General features: G+C 45.8%; 1 protein-coding gene and 1 long non-coding RNA gene across 2 annotated transcripts in view; one reads left to right on the forward strand and one right to left on the reverse strand.

Moving 5' to 3' along the window:
- The window catches only part of LOC144094611 (solute carrier family 2, facilitated glucose transporter member 8-like), an 83,287-nt gene extending 63,683 nt beyond the window's left edge, over positions 1-19,604 (reverse strand). The window contains exons 1-4 of the mRNA XM_077628527.1: positions 19,255-19,604; positions 18,156-18,379; positions 17,229-17,497; positions 14,159-14,431 (exon numbers count right to left, since the gene is read on the reverse strand). Coding sequence (XP_077484653.1) covers positions 14,159-14,431; positions 17,229-17,497; positions 18,156-18,379; positions 19,255-19,525 — 1,037 coding nt within the window. The 5' untranslated portion in view covers positions 19,526-19,604. The remainder of the gene's footprint in view (positions 1-14,158; positions 14,432-17,228; positions 17,498-18,155; positions 18,380-19,254) is intronic.
- Positions 971-6,694, forward strand: LOC144094609 (uncharacterized). Its single transcript, XR_013306529.1, has 4 exons — positions 971-1,076; positions 2,315-2,378; positions 5,415-5,451; positions 6,331-6,694. It is a non-coding gene; the product is annotated as an uncharacterized LOC144094609 (long non-coding RNA).
- Positions 19,605-20,289: the final 685 nt, after the last annotated feature.

Raw genomic sequence — 20,289 nt, forward strand, 5'->3', positions numbered from 1 at the left:
AATACCACGCGACGGGTTCGCGAGGCAGAGCTACTGTGAACTTTCCTCCGAGAACAAGCCTCCCGTAAACAAATGAACGCGATAGTACATGTCGCTGTGAGAAGACGCCGAGCGCCAATGAGTTTCACATCGCACTCCAGCGACGGGGCAGAGAGAGAAAGGGAAGCTCTCATGAAATTGAGGATTTAGCCGTCGACGTAAAAGCGCTGACGTGGTGCTCTGCGTTGGAGAGATGTTTTTAGAGAAAGGCGGTACGAAACGGGGGCATCAAATCGTAAAACAAAAGAAGTATCCAAAGAATAAAGTTATGTAGTCTTTAAATGGGCATTAATATGGAACAAAGAAGATTTCAGTAAAGTTTCGAACTTAGTGAAGAAGTGTAAGATTCAGCAAAAAGGAAGCAGAGAGAGTAGCTGCAGTGTTCAATCATGTTATCTGCACCCATCATGGGAGCTGCGACTTTAGCTATTTAGCGCGCGAAAAATTTAATGCTGGCCACCTGCAGTTGGCTCCCACTCGTTTTGTATGTTTTGGGTCGTTCCACTCAAAGTATCGTCTGCAGCGAAGTAGTACCTTTTGTGAAGGTGTTTGCTTCAAAATTGTGCAACACCACAGGAGCAAAAACCAAATTATATATGTTTTTTTTTTCATCTAGCAGACGCGTAAGAGACAACATGCTCTCCACACACCTTCCAATTAACATCTGATGTTGTGAAAGAATAGTATTCATGTGGCGCTTTCGATGCTCTTCTTCTCTTCGCCATTTTCGAGCTGTCAATGAGTGTCATCATTTTTTGGACGTTGTAACCCCAAACGCAATGTCCATCAGCCTTCCCATTAGCAGCTGACATAGTTAAGATACGGAGTGGCTGAGCAGCCCAATGGTCTTTGCTACGCATATATGAGCATACAGTCAACATTTTCTTTTTTCTCGTTCATCACAATCTTTTGCGCGACATAGAGCGCGAAGAAGATGAAGAGTATTCCGGCCGCCCACGTCGACTGAGGGCCGTCGACGTGCGTCCAAAACGGTGCCGGCGGCCGGAGCGTATGAGACTCTGCAGCTCCTTAGGGCGGTGAGTAGATCATGAAGACAATGACTTGGACCACTTATCACTGTCGAGGCATAGGTCCGGCTCTGGTACTGGAACGTCCTCTTTAAAGATTAAAAACGTGTTCAGATCGATCGCCTTACACATAACGCAGAGTATACGTTTCTGAAATCAGCCTCGTGACAAGGCTACGCTACAGCGGAAGTGTGAAGAACTTAAGAAATAGTACAAGACTGGTGCAGCAATGATGTGTTCGTGTTCTGATTCCACCTTGTGCTTGATTAGGCATAGCTGTACTGCCTAGCCAAATACAAAAGTTCGCCCCATTGTCGCATAGGCTGCGATTTATCATTTATTCGCCCATTAGTAAAACCACTCGCAATGAGAAGGCACTGTGAAGTTCATGACGTCGAAGATATAAAGTCTCAGTGTGCAGTGCTCAAGTGCTTCACACTTTTCTCAAAATAGGGGTTGTTAGAAGACGATGCTTCCGACCTGCAGCTGCGAAAACGTTCGAGGTTTTATTACCATTTCGTATATCGTGTTTACCACTGGGTACCAGTTTGGCTCAATCACCTATGCTTTAACTGCCTCGTAGACAGCTGCTTCGTTTAGGCGGTCCTGTCGCTTTTATGCGTAAGTGGGTTTACCGCACGAGGCGGATTTAAGTTTGACGGCGCAGCTAATCGCATATTCGTCAATGCAATGGTTTCGTGCAAGATCTTTTTAAAAGCGAGCACGAGCCCGTCAGAAATATCGTACCCATTAGAAAACCAGTCGGTATCCGGCGTAACTGGGGACCGAACACAGAACCTCCGGAATGCGAGGCGGATGCTCCAACACAAGGCCACCCCACATGTTTGCGATTCGTGTCCGGCATGGACACAATAATTTGATTGGCGGGAAGAATTCACTAAAACAATAAACGCCGTGGGGTTTTTGGAACTTGCCATGCTGCTTAACGAAGAGGCCGGGTGCCTGGAACCTTTTTGAGAAGATTTTATACATAATTATGTATATCAACTGTCTCTTTGTTGTCGGCATTAATCCAAAGCCGCACATAATGCCATTTCTTGGCGCCTAAGTATATCTCATATACCATATAAATCTCGTTTACCGAACTGTGGGTAAGTGATAATTCGAGATCGTTTTGATGCAATATGCAGGGCATTTTCTGTGGGAGTGGTCGGAACATCCGCAGAGAATGTCTCCAATAGGATTAGTCAATATTTTCCTTAAGAAATTTGGCGTCGCCTCTGCAGGTGAAATATCTGCACAAATAACTTCGCTACCACAGCATCGGCTCACCGCAAGAAGAACAGCTCGGTATGCCTTCTTTTTTTCATTAATAGCATGTCAGCTGAAGTAGAATCCGCTGGGAGCAGTCTTCCTACGAATGACAAAGCCACTGCTTGGAAAAAGTGCGTTCTATGCCGTTTTCCATGTACTGAATTTGAAATCTGCTACATCATGTTTGCTTCTTAAGAGTCTCATCTTACGGAAGCCATTCTAAAATATTTATTCGCGCCGCCACACGTGCATGATTACTGAAATTTTCATCGGTGTTTAATTACGTTCTCTTGAAATGAGTCTTAAACGCGTTGAAGTGTTAGTTTACCGTTGGAGACTTCAACCCCGCCGAAAAAATTCCTTAAGACCTCTGCACTATGTGGGCTCATGGAAGCAAAGACGCTTGTGACAAAAAAAACAACCTAGTCGCCAAGGCTACAGCGCGGATATCAGCGGCAGCATTGCATAAATGGAACACCAAGGAAATTTATTGCGGTTCATGCTCAGTTTCACATGACCATTATCAGCCCCCTTAAAAGGTGTGCCATGCTTCCACATATGCCCTTCTAGTGCTCATGTGCTTTATTTCCGTTCAGGTAGCACCTCAAAGCACATATTGGAAGAAACAGTCGTCCACATATTTGAATAATGTGGCATTGGATGTCGAGCGATTATCTTGGTGTCGCTGTTCTAATCGGGTGCACTGGAAAGAAGGTGTTGTCTGCTGGTGAAAAAAAACGAAAAAAAAGGACGTTCAAGGTAACTTGAATAGCAATTCATGCATCGAACTGTGACTATTCGCAAATGCATAGGCACACTTTGCGCACATTAAAGGTTGATTATATCTTAAGATATTCATTTCTATTAGAAGACAAGTCAAATGAAAGCTCCTAAACGCGCCAAGGATCTAAAAGTCAGTGCATCCTCTGCAGAAGAAACCTCTGTGTGTCTTTCGCCCATGTCGTGCAGCGTACTAACACAAGCGGACAGACATGAAAAGCCGTGGAGATTATAAAGGATCATAATATACATACGTCGCATTCTAACACAGAAAACTGTTTGCTTTTGATGATCGTTACTGCAATAATTCTAACGTTCAAAAAATGCGCTCCATGAGGCCTTTGCACCTTTTCGTTGCGTCGCGTTGTAACTGTAATAAAAGTAAGCAAAAGAGTTTCGTAGCAATACATGTAACACATAAACCTGAATACAGAGCCCTTATCCTAAGCGGCCATTTTCTGGCGACTGGCGCGCCGCGGTGCGGGCGTTTCTTTGGGGAATGTGGAGCTGCGGAGCCGCCGCGTCTGCTTGATAGTTGCAATTTACTGTCCTTCTGGCGCTGGAAAGTATTGTTGAACGTACCCCACAGCGCGTTTTGGTTTGCAGGTGATTTTTGAGTTATCACAGAGATGTAATGGATGCGTTGATCAAGACATTTATTTTAACATTCATTGTTATTGTTCCGGCACTGAGCACGCACTCTGGCTTCGTTGCTTTCTTGGTGCACTATCGCAGAAAGAACTGCTTACGGAAAACTGTAGAGAGGTGCAAGGCTCGCATGCAATATCAATGCAAATGCCCTCTTCACTCTTCATGCCAGTTATAACTCCCCAAAACAGGACTGTGTTGTCGCCTGCGTGCGGGTGCGTCACTCTGGTCAGCAAATCATCGTTGTGAGATCAGCACATTATCAGAGCTAAATGAAAAGATTTGTGGTGCTTTTTTAAAGACCACTTGGTTTGGACAGCGTTTAATTTTTTTTTCTCAAGAAAGCGAGCTTTTCTGCAACCAGACGCATGGTACGTCGTTTTGGGTACTTAACGTATATTATCACGCAGGCCAAAAAAATGTGCAGCTATATGGTGCCAGCTCAAGATGACACAGAGCCGCAACTCAGCTTTCACGACTTGTGCAACGAGAAGACGAGTCTCTTTGGATCAAAATATCTCGGCGCATGAGACAGCGTCGCTTTGCAGGCTTAGGCCAATGTCATATAATGTAATGAAATCTTGAATATTTTGCTGAGAAGAAGGATTCTACGGTCAGTGTTTCGCCTAGCAGTCTGCCCACTAGCAAACGGAAACATCACTTTCAATAGACAGGTCTTGCTTGCATATCACAGTACACAAAATGTGCTTAATGTGAGCAATAGCAAGCTCTGCCCATCGATATCGAAGACTGCTGATGGAAATTTCATCCTAACCACCCGCTGTCTGCAGATAGCCTACGCGCCTACGTTTTCTGCCTTACTGCATCACTGAGTCAAATCCGTACACCTGTATCCTGGCGCATAAAAGCGTCAGCAGATGAAAAAAAGCAGACACGCATTTGTCATAGACGTCAGCTGACTTATAAGACGGCAAAAAGCGACACACAAGCCCAGAATTATTCTCACAAATGCTGGCTTTCAATTCATAGAGTGCCTGATCCACTACCTTTGGATATCAGGTCAACGAGGAATAGTGACCTTCCAATAACTGTTAACTGTAAGTCACCACTATAGAAAGAAAATTCGAATAGTTATACACATCTCACACGTACAGTCGTCCTAACACAAGTCTAGAGAGCACTCGGACCCCGAGTTGTTCTGAATTTATGAAAATCGCCGCTGCCTGGTGGGTCCCATGCAGCGTTTAAAGGCACGAGTAGTAAATCAGGATTCATGGGAATGTGCATGCGTGATAAGGTCAGGTTTCGAGCCATAGACCACTGCTAAATCAAGAAAGTATACTTCACGGTGGGGCGTTACAGCGCTACAGACAGGTGTGTGGATGATACATACTTTAGATGATGAGGTGCACCAAAGACAGAAATGAAACTCACGTCCATGCACACTATAGCGTTGTACTTGCGGCTTCTGCGTGACTCGTGTTCTATTGGGCCGCACGCTCCGAGAGGGGTCACCAAGTGTAGAGAATACGAGTGCACACGCAGCCTGTGTGCGAGGGTAAAAAAAAGGCTCCATAGATTATTTTAACGCGAGCATAACTTAAGAGAATCCACGCTAGCGTTCGTGCTTTAAATAGATGCGTGATTGACGACCGGTATTCTCATAGCCTTTTTCTTTTTCAGGTCACCATGGGTATGCTGACCATCATCTTTGTCGTTTGTGAGTATGACAACTATCACGCACTTCATAACCTGCAACAGAATACTTCCTGCAGTGAGATGTAAGCCTTGAAAACCTGTCGGCGTCGTTTCATCTTGCAAAAGCCACAATGCTTCCCCTCCCTGCAAGCCTTCCGGTCCTGCAAGCTGTCCCTTCCTGCAAGCCTTCCCTTCCGGTCCTGCAAGCCGTTGCTCTAAAGCAAAAAAAAAAAAGCTCAAGCTTCCGTTGATCTCGTCGCTTAGCTAGCAAAGCAATGTTATCTCAGTGCTCAGTGCCCGATCGACCTAGACAGCACTGTGCAGGTTGATGTGCAACTCTTGAGCTTTAAGTTGCGCCTTTACTCCTGCGCACGCACTCACGGCGCAGCCGCTATCCCTGGTACATCAGCCTGTGTAACTTGTCATCGTACAAAAAGCAAGTTTATGGTGCACCATGCCATGTGACGCCAAATTATTGTTATGCTAGTCTCTACGACCATACATGCCTCGCGGCGTGTAGCAGTGCGCTAATTTCGGCGGAAATGGCATGCTGTTTTTATTTTTCTAAACTGTTTTCTGGTTGGGGCGAGGGGGCAAGGAAGAAGGGTCCTGAATAATTTCATTGAACAAAACTCACGGCCTATCATCAACCAGAATCTTTAAAAATTATTTCAGAATTTTTCTATCATTGTAAGAGCTTAAAAGGTCACAAAAGAGACATTTCTAAGATGTGGATCCATTCCCCTTAAAAATGTCCATAAGAAGGGATTCTAGAAAAACTGTGTCGTTCCATGCAGAGACTGCAGAGAAAAGTTATGAAACCAATAGCACGAAAGTAGGTGCTGTTGTCATGTTGTTAGATGGTAAAAATATATTCGACCGGCATTATTCTTACCTGCAGGTGGAGCGTGGTTCGGAGTAAAAGTGGCCCGGAGCGCCCTACGAAAACTTGGATTCCACAAAAGTGGGGTGAAACCGGGCACAATAGCGTCAAAATGGCAGTCCTCCTTTCATGGCGCCGTACAACGGCACAGCGTCTTCGCTACGCTTCAAGCATGGGCCATGAAAGATTTCCCGCTGCAGCTGCGAATCATATTCACTCTGATTGGGATGCAAGCGGGCTACAACGCGGCTTGGTGGCTTGGTACCTAGATTAGCCGACTATTCGCCTAGAGAACTGTCGCCCCTAGTGAGCGCTTGTGGCTATGCCGGGAGACATCCCACTTTACTCCAAGAATAAAATTCACGCCCGAGGCAGCTAGTGCTATGCGGTGCTAATTCGTAACGGAGCCCTTCCGTGCTTGTATTTTTCTTCCAGCTCGACCGTAAGCCTATGGGAGACGCTGTACGGAGCCGAAGACGACCGCCCCTAGGAGCTGGCTATTGGTGCAGTCTAATGTGGATAGTGAGTGCAATTGTGGCCGACTAGCATATAGTATCTGCCGTACATTCTCATCTTGTTGCGACCGTTATGCTGTTTGTGAGTATCGCGGATGATGTTGAACACGTGCTGTGCAACTGGGTACCGCTCATACTCCAGAGGAACGCAGGAAATGTTCGACTGACACCGAACGGACGAAAAGCAGAAGCGTGTCATACCGCGGCAGAAGATCGCGCGTTTTACGTATGACTCGTCGCATACAGCGTCTGCGAAAAATACTTCAATGTGAGTGCCATCGTTTATGTGGTTTACTTGGTGGTCCAGGATGCCGCTTCCACGTCGTCCAAGCGTGAGATGCTGGATGGCAAGCCGGATGCAGTAGAGAGGGTATCCGACGACGTCGCCTCGAAATTAAGACCTCCGTCGATAAATCGACCAAAACACGCAAAAAGTCGCCGAGAGCTATCGGAGAACCAAAATGCTTCGTAAACTGTGCCCACCTTTTGCACGACCCTCTTCACCGCAGTCGCTGCTGCAAAATGGTATTGCGAATGAAGAGCTCCGTGCAATCCTCCGCATGTAGGTGAAGCTTAGAACGAAATCATTTAATGAGGGCAAATTTTATGACAGACTGCACGCCTGCCTTTCATAAAATAGGCTAAAGATGGTCTATGTGCGACCACGAATAAGAGAGTATTTACGAAGGATCTGTGCGCGCGGGACTATATTGTTTGCTCCGTCGCGTGAGTGGCTCGCCGGTTCATTCGGACGTTTCGAGATTTTGGCTCTACGAACATATCTTAGAGGCGCTGTTACGTTGATCTTTGCCCTACGACGAGATAGAAGAGCCACTGCGTGAATTTTCTGGTGACAGCAGTGGGCACAAAACCTGAGAGCAGGCACATAGATGTCGACACTGCAGTGGACATCTTGCACTATCGTGAAAGCTCAGCTTTTATCAGACTCCGACTGTTTATTTCTAAAATATCAATTAACCGCACAAGAATGGTGTATGTAAATACGAGACGTTATTATACTAACGAGCATCACTAGGCATGCATGACTAAAGGGCGAATTTCAAGCGCGAAAGTATTGTGCCTGATTATCCGTATAGTTATTACACTCCTTATACGGCATGCGCGTACGGTGATATGGTGGTTTGTGATGCGCGCAGAGCGGGCGTTGACACGGTTTCTTTCCAGTTCCATTTCATTCTCTCTCTTTTTGTATTTTGTACTTCGTTACTTCGCCATGGCCTCAGTGTCACTAGTATCTGTCTCACGGGCAAATCATGTCCAACATTCTCCGACAAAAATTGTGAAAATTGGAACATTTTATGGTACTGTTACGGAAATATTGAAAGTAATGGTCAATTCTTCAGATATGTAGCAAAATCTTTCTTTTAAACTGTTTCCATCGCTTGCACCGAACAGTTAAGACTGCCGTAGCAAACCAATGGGGAACGCTTTTGATGATAGCAAAAACGCAAATAGGGAAAAAAAATGCAAGACTGCCGTCTGGTGATCTGCGGATATATTGATTGTTATAGTGAAATCTTGAAATATATGAAAAAATTGCATTCATAAATGTTTTCACGCTTAAAAATGCTTTTGGTCAGAATTGTTGGGTATAGGTAAGATTTGGACAAAATCAAAGGAAAATAACTATCACTTTGGTCTGACATTCAGTGCATAGGTCCACGGCTCTAGAACATATAGATTGCATCAAACTGAAAGGAAAAGGTGCGGTTAATTCTTCGGACTAAACAACGCGCCAATAAACTGTCCTTTGTTCTCGCTTCCCACCTCTACACATTATTCGAAATATATATTTATATTCAAAGTATCACGTGGTTATTAATATTGATAAGAACAAAAATGCATAAAAGTGCTTTTCTATCAGTTAAAATTTCTTTCAGAGTGGTTTCCAAACTATTTTAGCAACATGACGGCTGGGTAACTGTAAAAAAAATTGCATATAGCTTCGTCATTTACCCGTTGTACAAGAGTTTTCATCTATTTCAATTGTTTTGAACGATCTTGAAAGCAAGCGTCGATAGTTTTACATCCCGCTTTCACGCTACCCGTTTTAAAACGCCAGACTGCAGTGGCTTCCATGTTTCTTGTTATTTTCTTTCCAGTCTCGAGAAACGAGACTGCTTGGCTCGCAAGAGGCTGCCGCCATCGACGAACAACCACGAACTTAACGCAAAATTTTAAAACCGCGATTCTATCTAGGCCGGCCCGAAAAGCAGGCATCTTTAATTCCGCCGTAGTGATCACTTGTAGAGCCGCTTCCTGAACGTTTAAAATGGCGATATGCTACGGACACTCGCATAAGAAAAAACAAATTGCGGTAGTGGAGTACATTCGTTTAGTGATAACCTACACGGCCAGTCTAAACCGCGCAAGCCGTTAGATACAGCCAGCGGCGCCGTCAGCCAAGTAACGGATGACCATTTTTAGTTCCCCGAGAAATGTGCCGCACATTCTATGTTTAAAAGAAGACATGAGAGCGCACAGCCTTCTCGCCATATTTTATACACAAATAAATCAGATTCTATTCCGTGAAGCCTAATGAAGCCCAGTGTAGTTTGACAGCACTCTGATACTCTCTAAGCAGCCGAAAGAGAAGTGTAGTAGCTCACTACAAAAACAAAAAGAAAGATCGAGAGAAGAAAGAAGAAGGAAGATGAGAGTAACAAGCAAGGGAGAAGAACAAGAAAGAAGACAGGCAGATATGAAAAGAAACTGAGACAAAGAACGGAGAGAAAATTGAGAGACGCTGTCGTGAAGAAATAAATGGAAATGATAGTTCTCATCGAATGTAACCCGTAGCCTACCCGTAGCCTAGTTAGCCAGTGGTTTCTTGTTTGCCGTTAATGTCTGAAAAATAGGCTACGACGTCTACTGATAAAGGTTGAAGTTCTTGATTTATGTTCCTACGTGAATAGAGGCAAAAGCATTTCGCGCCTCAACTGAACCAACAGCATAATTGGCAAATTTCCTGAAAAATGTTCATCTGTCTGCAGCAGCTTAGTATGTCTTCGGAGCTAGTGTCTATGTCAAGTTTTGTAGGAATATGGTCGATATAAAAATGTTTATAATCAGTATAGAACGTAACAAACGCGCTCGTGCATTAAAAATATGTCCTAACGAATTGTATAGATTTTTACCGTGCCTCGAGTTTTCGCACGCTTGCAATATCCTCCTCTTTAGATGTTCAAACCGAACCTAAGCAGCTAACTGCATTTTAAATATACAGATTTCATTACTGCTTTTCCCTTCCTTTAGTACTCACCAGCGTTATTTCATATATTCTTCAAAAATTACAGGCTATTTAAATGTTCATAACTTCGCAAGATATTAGTGAATGCTGCATTCGATACCCTTTCTAGAGATCTGCTTGGCTCAGGCCATCTGCTTGAATAAAACTCTGGCTATAAACTGATAACAGCACGACAAGTGCTAATCCTTGTTTTCAGGACAGCTTTTGTCGACTAAGCTTTTTTCGTTATTAGCCTTTTTCTGAACGTGAGCTTCAAAGTGCCTTCGCGAAAGCGCATATCAGGATATATTTGCGCCCTTGTTGCATACGCTCACAATCTCAGTTTTTCTATATTAACCCCCATCGTCGATTAACTTTCCTATATACGTTTTGCTCCATTGGCTTTGCGAGTGCGCACCTCCTGATCTTGAAGCCGTAATCGCCTGTGTTATCATGCTCCTATATGTGAATGCATCAGCTTTGGTCGACTCATCTTTCTGTGCACCAGCATGTTGCTCTGAGAAAGCCGCTGGAACGAATGGGTTGTGTAGCGCGCCAAGTCAATGGAGAATGTAGGAGAGGAGGACGGTGGAAGAGGAGGAACACAAGTAAAAAAACAGGCACCTGATTCTTGTGTTCACCTGCTCTAGTTTTTGCTGCTCTTGCGGAATAGTGTGTGTCCCTCCACGCCTGTCCACTTCCCTGCCCACTCTCTGGAACACAGCTCGGACCGCAGGGGTTCCTCTGTGTTCCTTGCTCCATGCAGAGCATTCTATAATTACGTTCGTTTGACTGCCTAGAGGCATAGAAGAAATGAGCGCGAACTCCGAGAGAGGGAGCCGGGAAAGGCGCCGCTCTTCACTGGCCGAGCCCCTACCTGAAGCAGCCGTTATGGTATCGGCTCCTGTTCAGAAGGTTTGTATGATGTCTCTCTATGCAGTGCAGATAAATGTCTTCATAAAGCTTGCCATCCCAGCTCTTCGACAGGAGCACCGCTTGCCCCTGGTAGCTGCGCGCATTGACAGCCGGAAGTCGCCCGAACGAAGGTTGTGGTACGGTGGGCTAACAGTCGCAACAGTGACGTAGCAGCACCGGATGCAAATTAACTTCAGGCGGTCGAAGTTATTCCCAATGCCGACATTATGCTGCCTCTCACAGCCCACGAGCAGCTTAGTGGCGCCAAACCTCTCATTCCCGGCTACGGGCAAGTAGATAGGCTGACAGCGTTTTGCTGCAGTGTAGTGTCCCTGCAGTGGTGCTCAGTATTACGACAAAAAGACAGCTGAGTAGCGCCTCAGCAATCGAAACAATCCGCGGAAGCCGCTTATGTGGCGCTGTGAAGGTACGGGCGAGTCGCAGAAAATAAAACTACCCGGCGTGTGTGTTTGAATTGCATTCAAACCATTAATCTTAGGTGGATAGTACTGGTAGCAAACTAGTTACCAGAAGCACAGCCACTTCGATTTTAGTTAAGGCCGTTTGCTTGCAATGAATACTAACGTCTGCAAAGTAATTTTTTTTTTCTCACAGAGCACCGTGCCCTACTAAGAAGTTATTCTCAAACAAAGCCCAAGACCTTTATTTGTAAACTGATGAAGTCAGCTCTGCACGCAGAATCTTTGCTGAAGCCACGAGCTAAGAATGCTAATTACTGAACAAGTGGTATAGTTGTTCAGCGCCTGGCAACTTCAATTGAGCTGATAAAATTCTCATAGGTCGTTTTCCAATGTGCATTCAGGGAACCAGACGTATTTCCAAGAAACGACTCAGCTTGCACAGTTTGCGCACAGGAACCCAAGCCTGTTCATCTGGTGCGGAATACTTAAAAATGTGATGCCAAAACGGAAGTTTTAGGTTCACCTGTGCGTGAGAAATGTATCTAGTGCCATCAAACTGATGTGCGTCCACACACAGCCACATATCGAGTAGATTCAACAGAATGGTTTGTTGCATGACGTATTCTTCGCTTTTTTTCTTGCCTTTAGCATTCTGCACTGCGAATTTCCAAAAATAAAAACCAAGAATTCAACCTCTAACCATTGTCGCTGAGGCGCCGTGAGCGATAAGGAAAAGAGCAAGGGCTTTAGAGCTCGAGCACTTTTCGTGGTGTTAATTTCAAAACGTGATTGCCCATTAAAGCAGTTCATAAGACAGGCAACTGCGTTATAAATGAATGGATTTTGGGTGCTGTACTATAAAACTTCGGTTCAGAGCCTTTACCAAAAAATGCTACAGATAATTTTTTGTTCTTGATCTACACACTGGTTACTAACTGACAGTTGTTTCTTTTTTTGCCGGAAACACTGACGAGGATAATTCTCATGCATTATGGCTGACGCCAAAAATCACGTTTTTTTCTTCTCCACCCTTAACGCAATCTTGAACTCTTACGTGCACATGCATTTTGAAAATACAGTAGAAATGCTCGATAAACAGAACAAGAACACAAGAAATATGACGTATATTTCCTAGAAAATATAAAATAATAGGCTAAGTAATCATTTTACAAGTTTAAAAAGTGCGAGAAAAATAATTGTATGGCCAGAACAACGAGCTGGCTGCAGCCCTAAAAATGTTCGTTGATGCGGTGTGATCAAACTCTGCCAGCAGGTTATCTACACTAAGAATGCAAAAACAGTCCGATGAATCCTAGACAACAAGATTTCTTCACATCATTTCATAGCATACGGGACCTCAAGGGAGAAAACTTGGGAAGGTCTAAAAATCCAATAATAAAACTGGAATTTGAACCGGCATTTCATTACGAAAATACAGACTGCTAGTAGAATAAAGGGCAACAGTACGTTGTAGTAGGCTCCAGCGGCTATAGCTAGTCACACGTGACGTATGAGATGGAATTGGCTTGCGTTGAAATGAATGTCTGTAGAGACAAACGCGGAGGAAACCGTGGTTCAGTTCTCAACGTCAACTGTCTTTAGCAATGTCTGCCAATGCGCGGCCTTCTGTCTCCGGAATCATGACCAGCGCCGTGGCAGTGACGACGAGGTATACAAGAGTGAAGGCTAAGAAGGACCCTTGGTACCGCACTGCTTCCACCACTTCGCCGTCGAAGTGAAGGAGCAACCCAGTACCGAGCCAGCGCGATGCAGACATGAATGAACAGCCGACATAGCGCATCCGCAGCGGCATCAATTCGCCGGTCAGCAGAGGCGGCACTTGGCAGAGACCGACCGAGTAGCACAGCACCAGGAGCCCGACTGACAGAACGCCGCGCCAGTTGGTCTCCTTGGGCTGCTTCTCTATAGTCCACTTGCTGCAAGTGATAACATAGAAGTAGTAATCAGAAAATGCTATCAGACCTCTCGCTGATAGCAATGTTCCGGATCTAGTTCATCGCAAAATTGAACGAAAATTACAGCGCGCGCAGCGAGGCAAACGTTGTGATAAGCGCAGTGCTGTCTGGCAGCTAGCGCCGCTCTTACGTGTTGTGCCGCTAAAGTTGCATTACTTAGGCCCATCTTCGTGCCTATTACATTCATAATAACTGCAATTCGGAAACATATTGGCCAGTAATTGGCCAGTTCAGATTGCCTTGGCCCCTATTTTTCTGCCGCCACCATTGATCTTGAAAACGTTTCCGAGTGTCTTTAAAGCACTGTTGTCGGAATAGAGCAAGTTTTGTTCCTTAATGAGGACGAACCTTCGACGGAACCAGGCTAGTAGCTAAGGCTTACTTGAGCTCATATGTCATGATTAGTACATAACACATTTCTGAAGTGTTCGTAACGAGGCGTTAAACACGAATTGAAGCTACTTTTCTGAGGTGCCCTTCCGCAAACAATTACATTCCTCCTAGATTTAGAAACATAATTAGGTTACAAGTAACTCAGTCTCAATCATCGCTGTTAGGCTTAGGCCGAGCAAAGATGCAAAAGCCTGTTTGACATCGCAGGAGCACGTCTGCTTCATCGTGGCTGTCCCTAATATTTCACATTTAGCACTTACATTGGCGTTGGATGCTGTCACTGTGCAAGGGCACCCAGAAAAAAAAACTTCATTACACGATAAAAACAATGCGAATGAGATAACAAAAAATAAATGCTCCACGTCATCAACGAACCTGAACACCAAGTACTCCAGGGGCCGCAGGGCGAATACCGTGGCGGCCACCAAGAGAGCTGAGAACCCTAGAAGCCATCGGCGACCGACCGCGGATGTCTGGAAGGCGAAAAATGCCCCGAGACTCACGTAAGCAGCGAGCAGGAGCACGGCGACGGCGCTGCCTGTGAATTCGCCAATTAGGCTGCCTAGGACCTGCAGTGCCCTCAGCAAGAACAGCGGGGCGAACGACAGGTTCTGCAGGACGTTCACAAGAAGGCACGCCCATACCAGCCTGCGGCAAAGCGAAAGACAAGGAGGAAAAATCAACGCCGAGTGGCATGATGTAGTTTTATGTGCCCTATTAAGCACAAGGGCAGCTTACGGACCAAATAAAATTGTCTGATTATTAGTCAAGTGGCTGCCCTTCTTTATGCATACAACGATGTCTCGTTGCTCGATGTAAGCAGATGAGTAGTCATCGATCTAATATTGCACTGCATATAATCCACGCTCTTGTCCACATGACAGAAGATGCGAAGCCACAGGACAAGATTTACACTTCCAGGCAATGAGCACGGGTAGTATATGGTGAAGACGGTTTCTTAAATTTTTCGCGAGGAAAGCCGATTTAGCGCAGGCATCAGTGTTATTTCACTCAAAGGACCCATGAAACGGCTTGCTCAGAGGTCAAGACAAGTGAGAGACTGATAGATACTTAATAGTTAATCATTCCGCCAAAATTTTCGATTTAGCTTATCTACCTCCACAGACACTGTCGAATAAAAACGATTCTCTTCGTTTCCTCTCTCAACTCATACATCGTAAGGAGCAATAAAGAATACTACAGGCTGCGCTGGGCTGTGTGAACAAAGACGTCACCTGGGTGGACGCGCCGCTGCCTCCGGTCCGCCCGTGCTCCCGTGTACCTGGTTTGACTATATACAGCGTTGAGAGAGCGTTTCGTGACAAGTCACTGGCAGCCCTTTACTACTGACGCCGCGTGAACCATATGTCCGTGTAAGGTAGGGTTTGTGTGAGGAAGCTGTTTTCTTATATATATACCTATAAATGAGCAGCGCGTTTTTTTAGGACCTGCCTTTACATAACACGCTTATTTTACAGTCACTTTTAAAACAGCTTCATGCGCTCTTTAACGAGTGAGCGTTAGCGAACCGTAGTCGCCTTCCATCGCTGCCACGACAATGGCAACAAGGAGGAAAAAACACCAAAAAAGCGAAGCATTTTCTTCTTCGTTTGCCCATGTGTTTTTTCGTTGTACTGTGCGCGCGGCAACATATCTTTATGTATACACAAACCTGACGGTAAAATCATTCCGCTAAATAAAAAGAATACGATAATGTACCGAACACACGTTGGCATTATGCATGGCAGTGTTTTTCTTTCGGTGATTACCAGTAAGATTAATTCTCTAGTCTCCCCACTTTCACCTTTTGAAAGATAACGGTTTTTACAGTTACATATTTATATCACGCCATGAAGGGAGAAAAATAATCATAAGAGAATAGGAGGAGGCTGAATTCTAAGGCAGATTCTAAACACTCCCACTGAAATAGCCATTTCACGCTGCCCTAGATGACACTATAAATCCCATAGCCGAAAAAGAAAAACGTCCAGGGAATATCCGTTTTAGGTTTTTAGAGAGAACCTTTAGCGATGTAGATGGATTTTATAACTGTTTTTTGTTTAAGCACAAGTTACACAGCTGTTCAGAATTCTAAGACAAACTTCTTCAGGCGCAAGCTGTCTGGAAAGATTTTCATTCAGTAGTTTGTAGCTGCCATTGTATTATCTGAAACTTTCCCTCTCCCGTACCAGGACGGTAAAAAGTGATGTTGGTCTACTTGCCGGCACTTGCGCGATACTACAAAGGCCACCTACTCTTAATATAATAGAATTAATTAATATAATAGAATTATTCTAGTCAAGTTAAAGAACAGAAAACTGATCTGAGCAGGGAATTTAATGCTTAGAACATGTAACAGGGTGGAATTATGAAGACAAACCGAGGATGGGGCGACAGAGAGTCAGGAGGGCGCAAAAAGCCAGGCAGTTTGTGAGGACTGGGTGGGTGCAGTTCGCAGAGGAGAGAATTGAAAATTCTATCAAATAAGGGGCTTTTATCCTGCACTTCTCGAAGTTGGCCTGACAATGATCAGTAAAAACTCCACATCTGCCATTACGAGATCCCTCATTCCAAGAACCACGTGAAAGAGGTGACCAGTATTGACATATTTTGAACAGCAGTCGCTTCACCTCATGAAGGAGAAAAAAAAATGCAAGCAAGAGGTGCTGCATGCAAATGAGTAACTACCGTTGGTAAGCGAGGTTAAGAGCGTTCGCCTCTGTAGTTTGTGGCGCCTGCCGCTTTTTTATTAGAGCAGTTGGAATTGAGGATGATTCGGAATGCACATCGCTCTGACTGTTTCTAATGCTCAATGCCTACAAAATATGGCCGTACCGTGTGGTACTAAAGACCAAAAAGCCTCTATGGCATCTACATTGATAAAAACAGGTCATACTACAGGAAGTAACAGCTTTTTTTATGCACCCACAGCGCACAAGTTTTCGTATTTCCGGCTCTGGTATGATCGTATTCCACGAACTGAAATTATAATGTTAACGACATCAAAGAGCAAAACTGGCCCAATATGAAAATGCACTCCACTCTCAATGGCAAGCGCAGCGCAAACATGCCGCACATATCGTATTATATCATACCACAGATAACCGCACATATCATACGGAGACATGCATGCAGATACGCATTCTTTCTTGTTCTCTGATCGTTAAGTGTCAAACTTGATTTTTAAAAGCTAAGTACTCAACCTTTCTTCTCTTAATTTTGTATTGTTATCCATTTTCCTGCTACAGGCTGCTCCCCTGTATTGCTGTACCCTATTACGTAAACCTGCCTTGGTGTCATTTTCCACCTGTTGTATACGGTAAAATCTAAACCTTATGGAATGAGTGAGGAGACAACTTAAGCACACTGTGTTCTACCCTGTAAGACAATATCACGAACTTTCATGGAGAGTTAACCATGGCGCTAATGCAGCTCCTGAACTCACCGGATTTGCTTCAGGCAACGATAGGAGTGGACCGGCTCGCCTTCCTTCTTCGCCCTGAGCTCCGGAGGCAGGTCTATGCCAAAAAGGCGAGCCGCCGCAATGTTGGCCTCCTGGCGGGAGCCTCTGTCATGCAGCCAACGCGGGCTCTCAACCAGGTAGTGCTGGAGGGCAAACACCATCACCGGCCACACGGCACAGACGGTCGCTTGCAGCTCCCACCTGGCGCTTTCGAGAGTGCTGGCAGCCAGCGTTCCGGCACCCAAGGCGACCTGCGGAATAGGAGAATGCTGTTTGCGCTATGAAATAACGTTTGCGTTACGAAACCAAATGGCTGTCGGAAAGTTATACGGTAGAAAGGGTACTTATTGTTTCACACTGTATGAGGTGATGAGATATGATGAGAGCTACGATTTTCATATAGTGTGAGTAGTTTCCTGCTTAAAACTACCATGGGCTTCATCTCTAACGAAATTACAAGCACGCGGTAAGCAGAAAAGGTGCGGGACGCAACGCAGAAACTTTTTTTTTTCAGGGTAAGAAAACCAAAGTCAATGAAAGTAAATCCTGCGAAGCTTCCTTTGGATGCATCGGATGACGCACCAATGATGTATCTCAACATGAATAACTGAGGAATAACGTCATCAGTCAGCTTCTACGCAATACTGTGGTGCGATAAAAAGAAGCATAATTGCTCAATGCGAGTTTTAGCGCCGATTATGTCCCCGTCTTAAATGCTAGCGCAACAAAAACTAGGCATGCTTTACCCGCAAATTTCATACATTCGCATACCTTATCTCTGGACAAATACTCAAAAAATCATTCGATCTTCATCTTCAGTTTAAACGCTCGTGTGGCTGCCCTCACAAAATTTCAGCAGTGCTGACATGATAGCGGTGAAGCCGAGTGTGGCAGGAGGTGCTTGCTCACCTCTGTGAGGCCACCGAAGAACGCCCTCTTGGTGGGAGGAGCCACGTCGGTCACGTACACGAGGGCGCTGTTCGCCGTAACCCCGAGCCACAGACCGCACGCGACGCGGCTGGCCATGAACGCGGCGATGCTGTTGCAGGACATGAGCCCGACCCAGGCACACAGCAGACCAAAGGCAGACAATAGCAGGGTTTTTCGGTTGCCCGCGAAACGGAGCAAGAACCCTGCACAGCCGACATGCCCGTTGATCGCAGCACACTGCAGCTCTACTCAACCGAGCTTTTTCGGAGCAGATATGACTTTTTCTAAGCGTGATGAAATAGGTTAGTATCCGATGGGTATTACACCCATGTAAACACGATAAACTGGAAAAGCCGTTTTGTTATCTTAGAGTGCAGTACGAGACACTTCTTGGTAATTATCGCTACTGAAGAGTTTCAACATCAGGTGCTGGGAAATTTTTCTACAGTTTTTTTAAATATATATTTGTATATAGTCTACGTGTTCTGCCATAAAGGCGAATTACGGAAGGCTAGTTCACACGTAACTCATAAAATCATCCTTGTCGTGTACTGGGGAGACTGTTGAGAACTTCGCATCTACCCACCAAACATTCCAGTTCTGAAGATTGCAATTTCTCACGCTACATTAATCTAGACCCGCTCTTCATGAGAATATCAGACTGCCTGAGTAGATTTTTACTTGGCGAGATTAGTTTCGAACAGCTTGCCTCAGGTTCGCCAACGTGACCGAGGAGTTAGAGCAAGCGGCACTGGATTGGTGTCGAAAGAGGGTCTAGCAGGATCTGTAGATGCGCCTTTCACCTCACACAGTTAGTGGACAGGTGCAGTGGGTATGGCCGTGTGAGGCGGGAATAATGTGCCAAGTGCTGCATATGAGCACTGTAGCTCAGTATCTAAATGCACCATCACTCATCGCCCTATCCCCACCCCTCACATGGAGGCGCTTAGCCTGTGCAAGGCACCGGAGAAACCAACTATCTTTTTAGCACCAGTCCTTCGACTTCGTCGTCGGAGCCATTTGCTTCAGCTGAAAATCGAATCAGTTCCTCCTACTTCTTCCTGGAGACTCTGTTCACCTGAGAGCAGGGCTCCACCGGACGCACCCAGCAAGAAGACGGCCTCGCCCCAGCGGTTCTCCGGATAGCTGTGCGGCAGTTTGTACCAGGGCTCGTGCTCGATGGAAGGCATGGCCGCGGACGAGAAGCCGAGCGTGGTGCCGGCGGCGCACGAGCCCAGGCAGGCCACCATCATGGCGCGTTCGTGGTTCCCGCACGGCGACGGGCTCTGCGAGTTGTCGAGAGGCGAGCCGCCCTTGAACTCGGGCTGCCAGCGGCGCAGAGCCGCCATGGCGCGGTTGGTCGGCGACGAGGGGGAAGACTTTGCGCTGCCATCGGAACTGGGGGCCGAGACCGGCGTCAGCACACTCTGCGAACTGCGAGATGCGTTCCTTTGTCAAACAGCCATCTGTCTCGACTCAGAGTCGCCACTATCATCATCCAAGGCAAGTCCACACAACATCAAAGCACTCTCCTAGTAGTTACCGCACTCACTCACAAAATAATAATAATTGGTTTTGGGGGAAAGGAAATGGCGCAGTATCTGTCTCATATATCGTTGGACACCTGAACCGAGCCGTAAGGGAAGGGATAAAGGAGGGAGTGAAAGAAGAAAGGAAGAAGATGTGCCGTAGTGGAGGGCTCCGGAATAATTTCGACCACCTGGGGATCTTTAACGTGCACTGACATCGCACAGTACACGGGCGCCTTAGCGTTTTTCCTCCATTAAAACGCAGCCGCCGCGGTCGGGTTCGAACCCGGGAGCTCTGGATCAGTAATGCAGAGAGCATTTTCTGCCCACATTGTCTGATCCCATTGTCGCACGTAGCAGCCTAATGAATGCCGGTCACTGCGGCTGAATTTCAGTGCGGTAACAGGCAGTGGCATCCGCACTGAGTGCGATGTCGGTGTAAGTAAAGAGCCCCTTGCGGCCGAAGCGAATAAGGAGCCTTCCACTATGCCGCACCTTACCTCCACATACCGGCCTAACTAGTTGATGACAGTACGGGACGGCCTTTGACACCAGCCGTTGTAGCGCACTGGCTTTGGCGTTTA

Source organism: Amblyomma americanum, chromosome 6 (genome assembly GCF_052857255.1).
Source record: "Amblyomma americanum isolate KBUSLIRL-KWMA chromosome 6, ASM5285725v1, whole genome shotgun sequence".
NCBI lineage: Eukaryota > Metazoa > Arthropoda > Arachnida > Ixodida > Ixodidae > Amblyomma > Amblyomma americanum.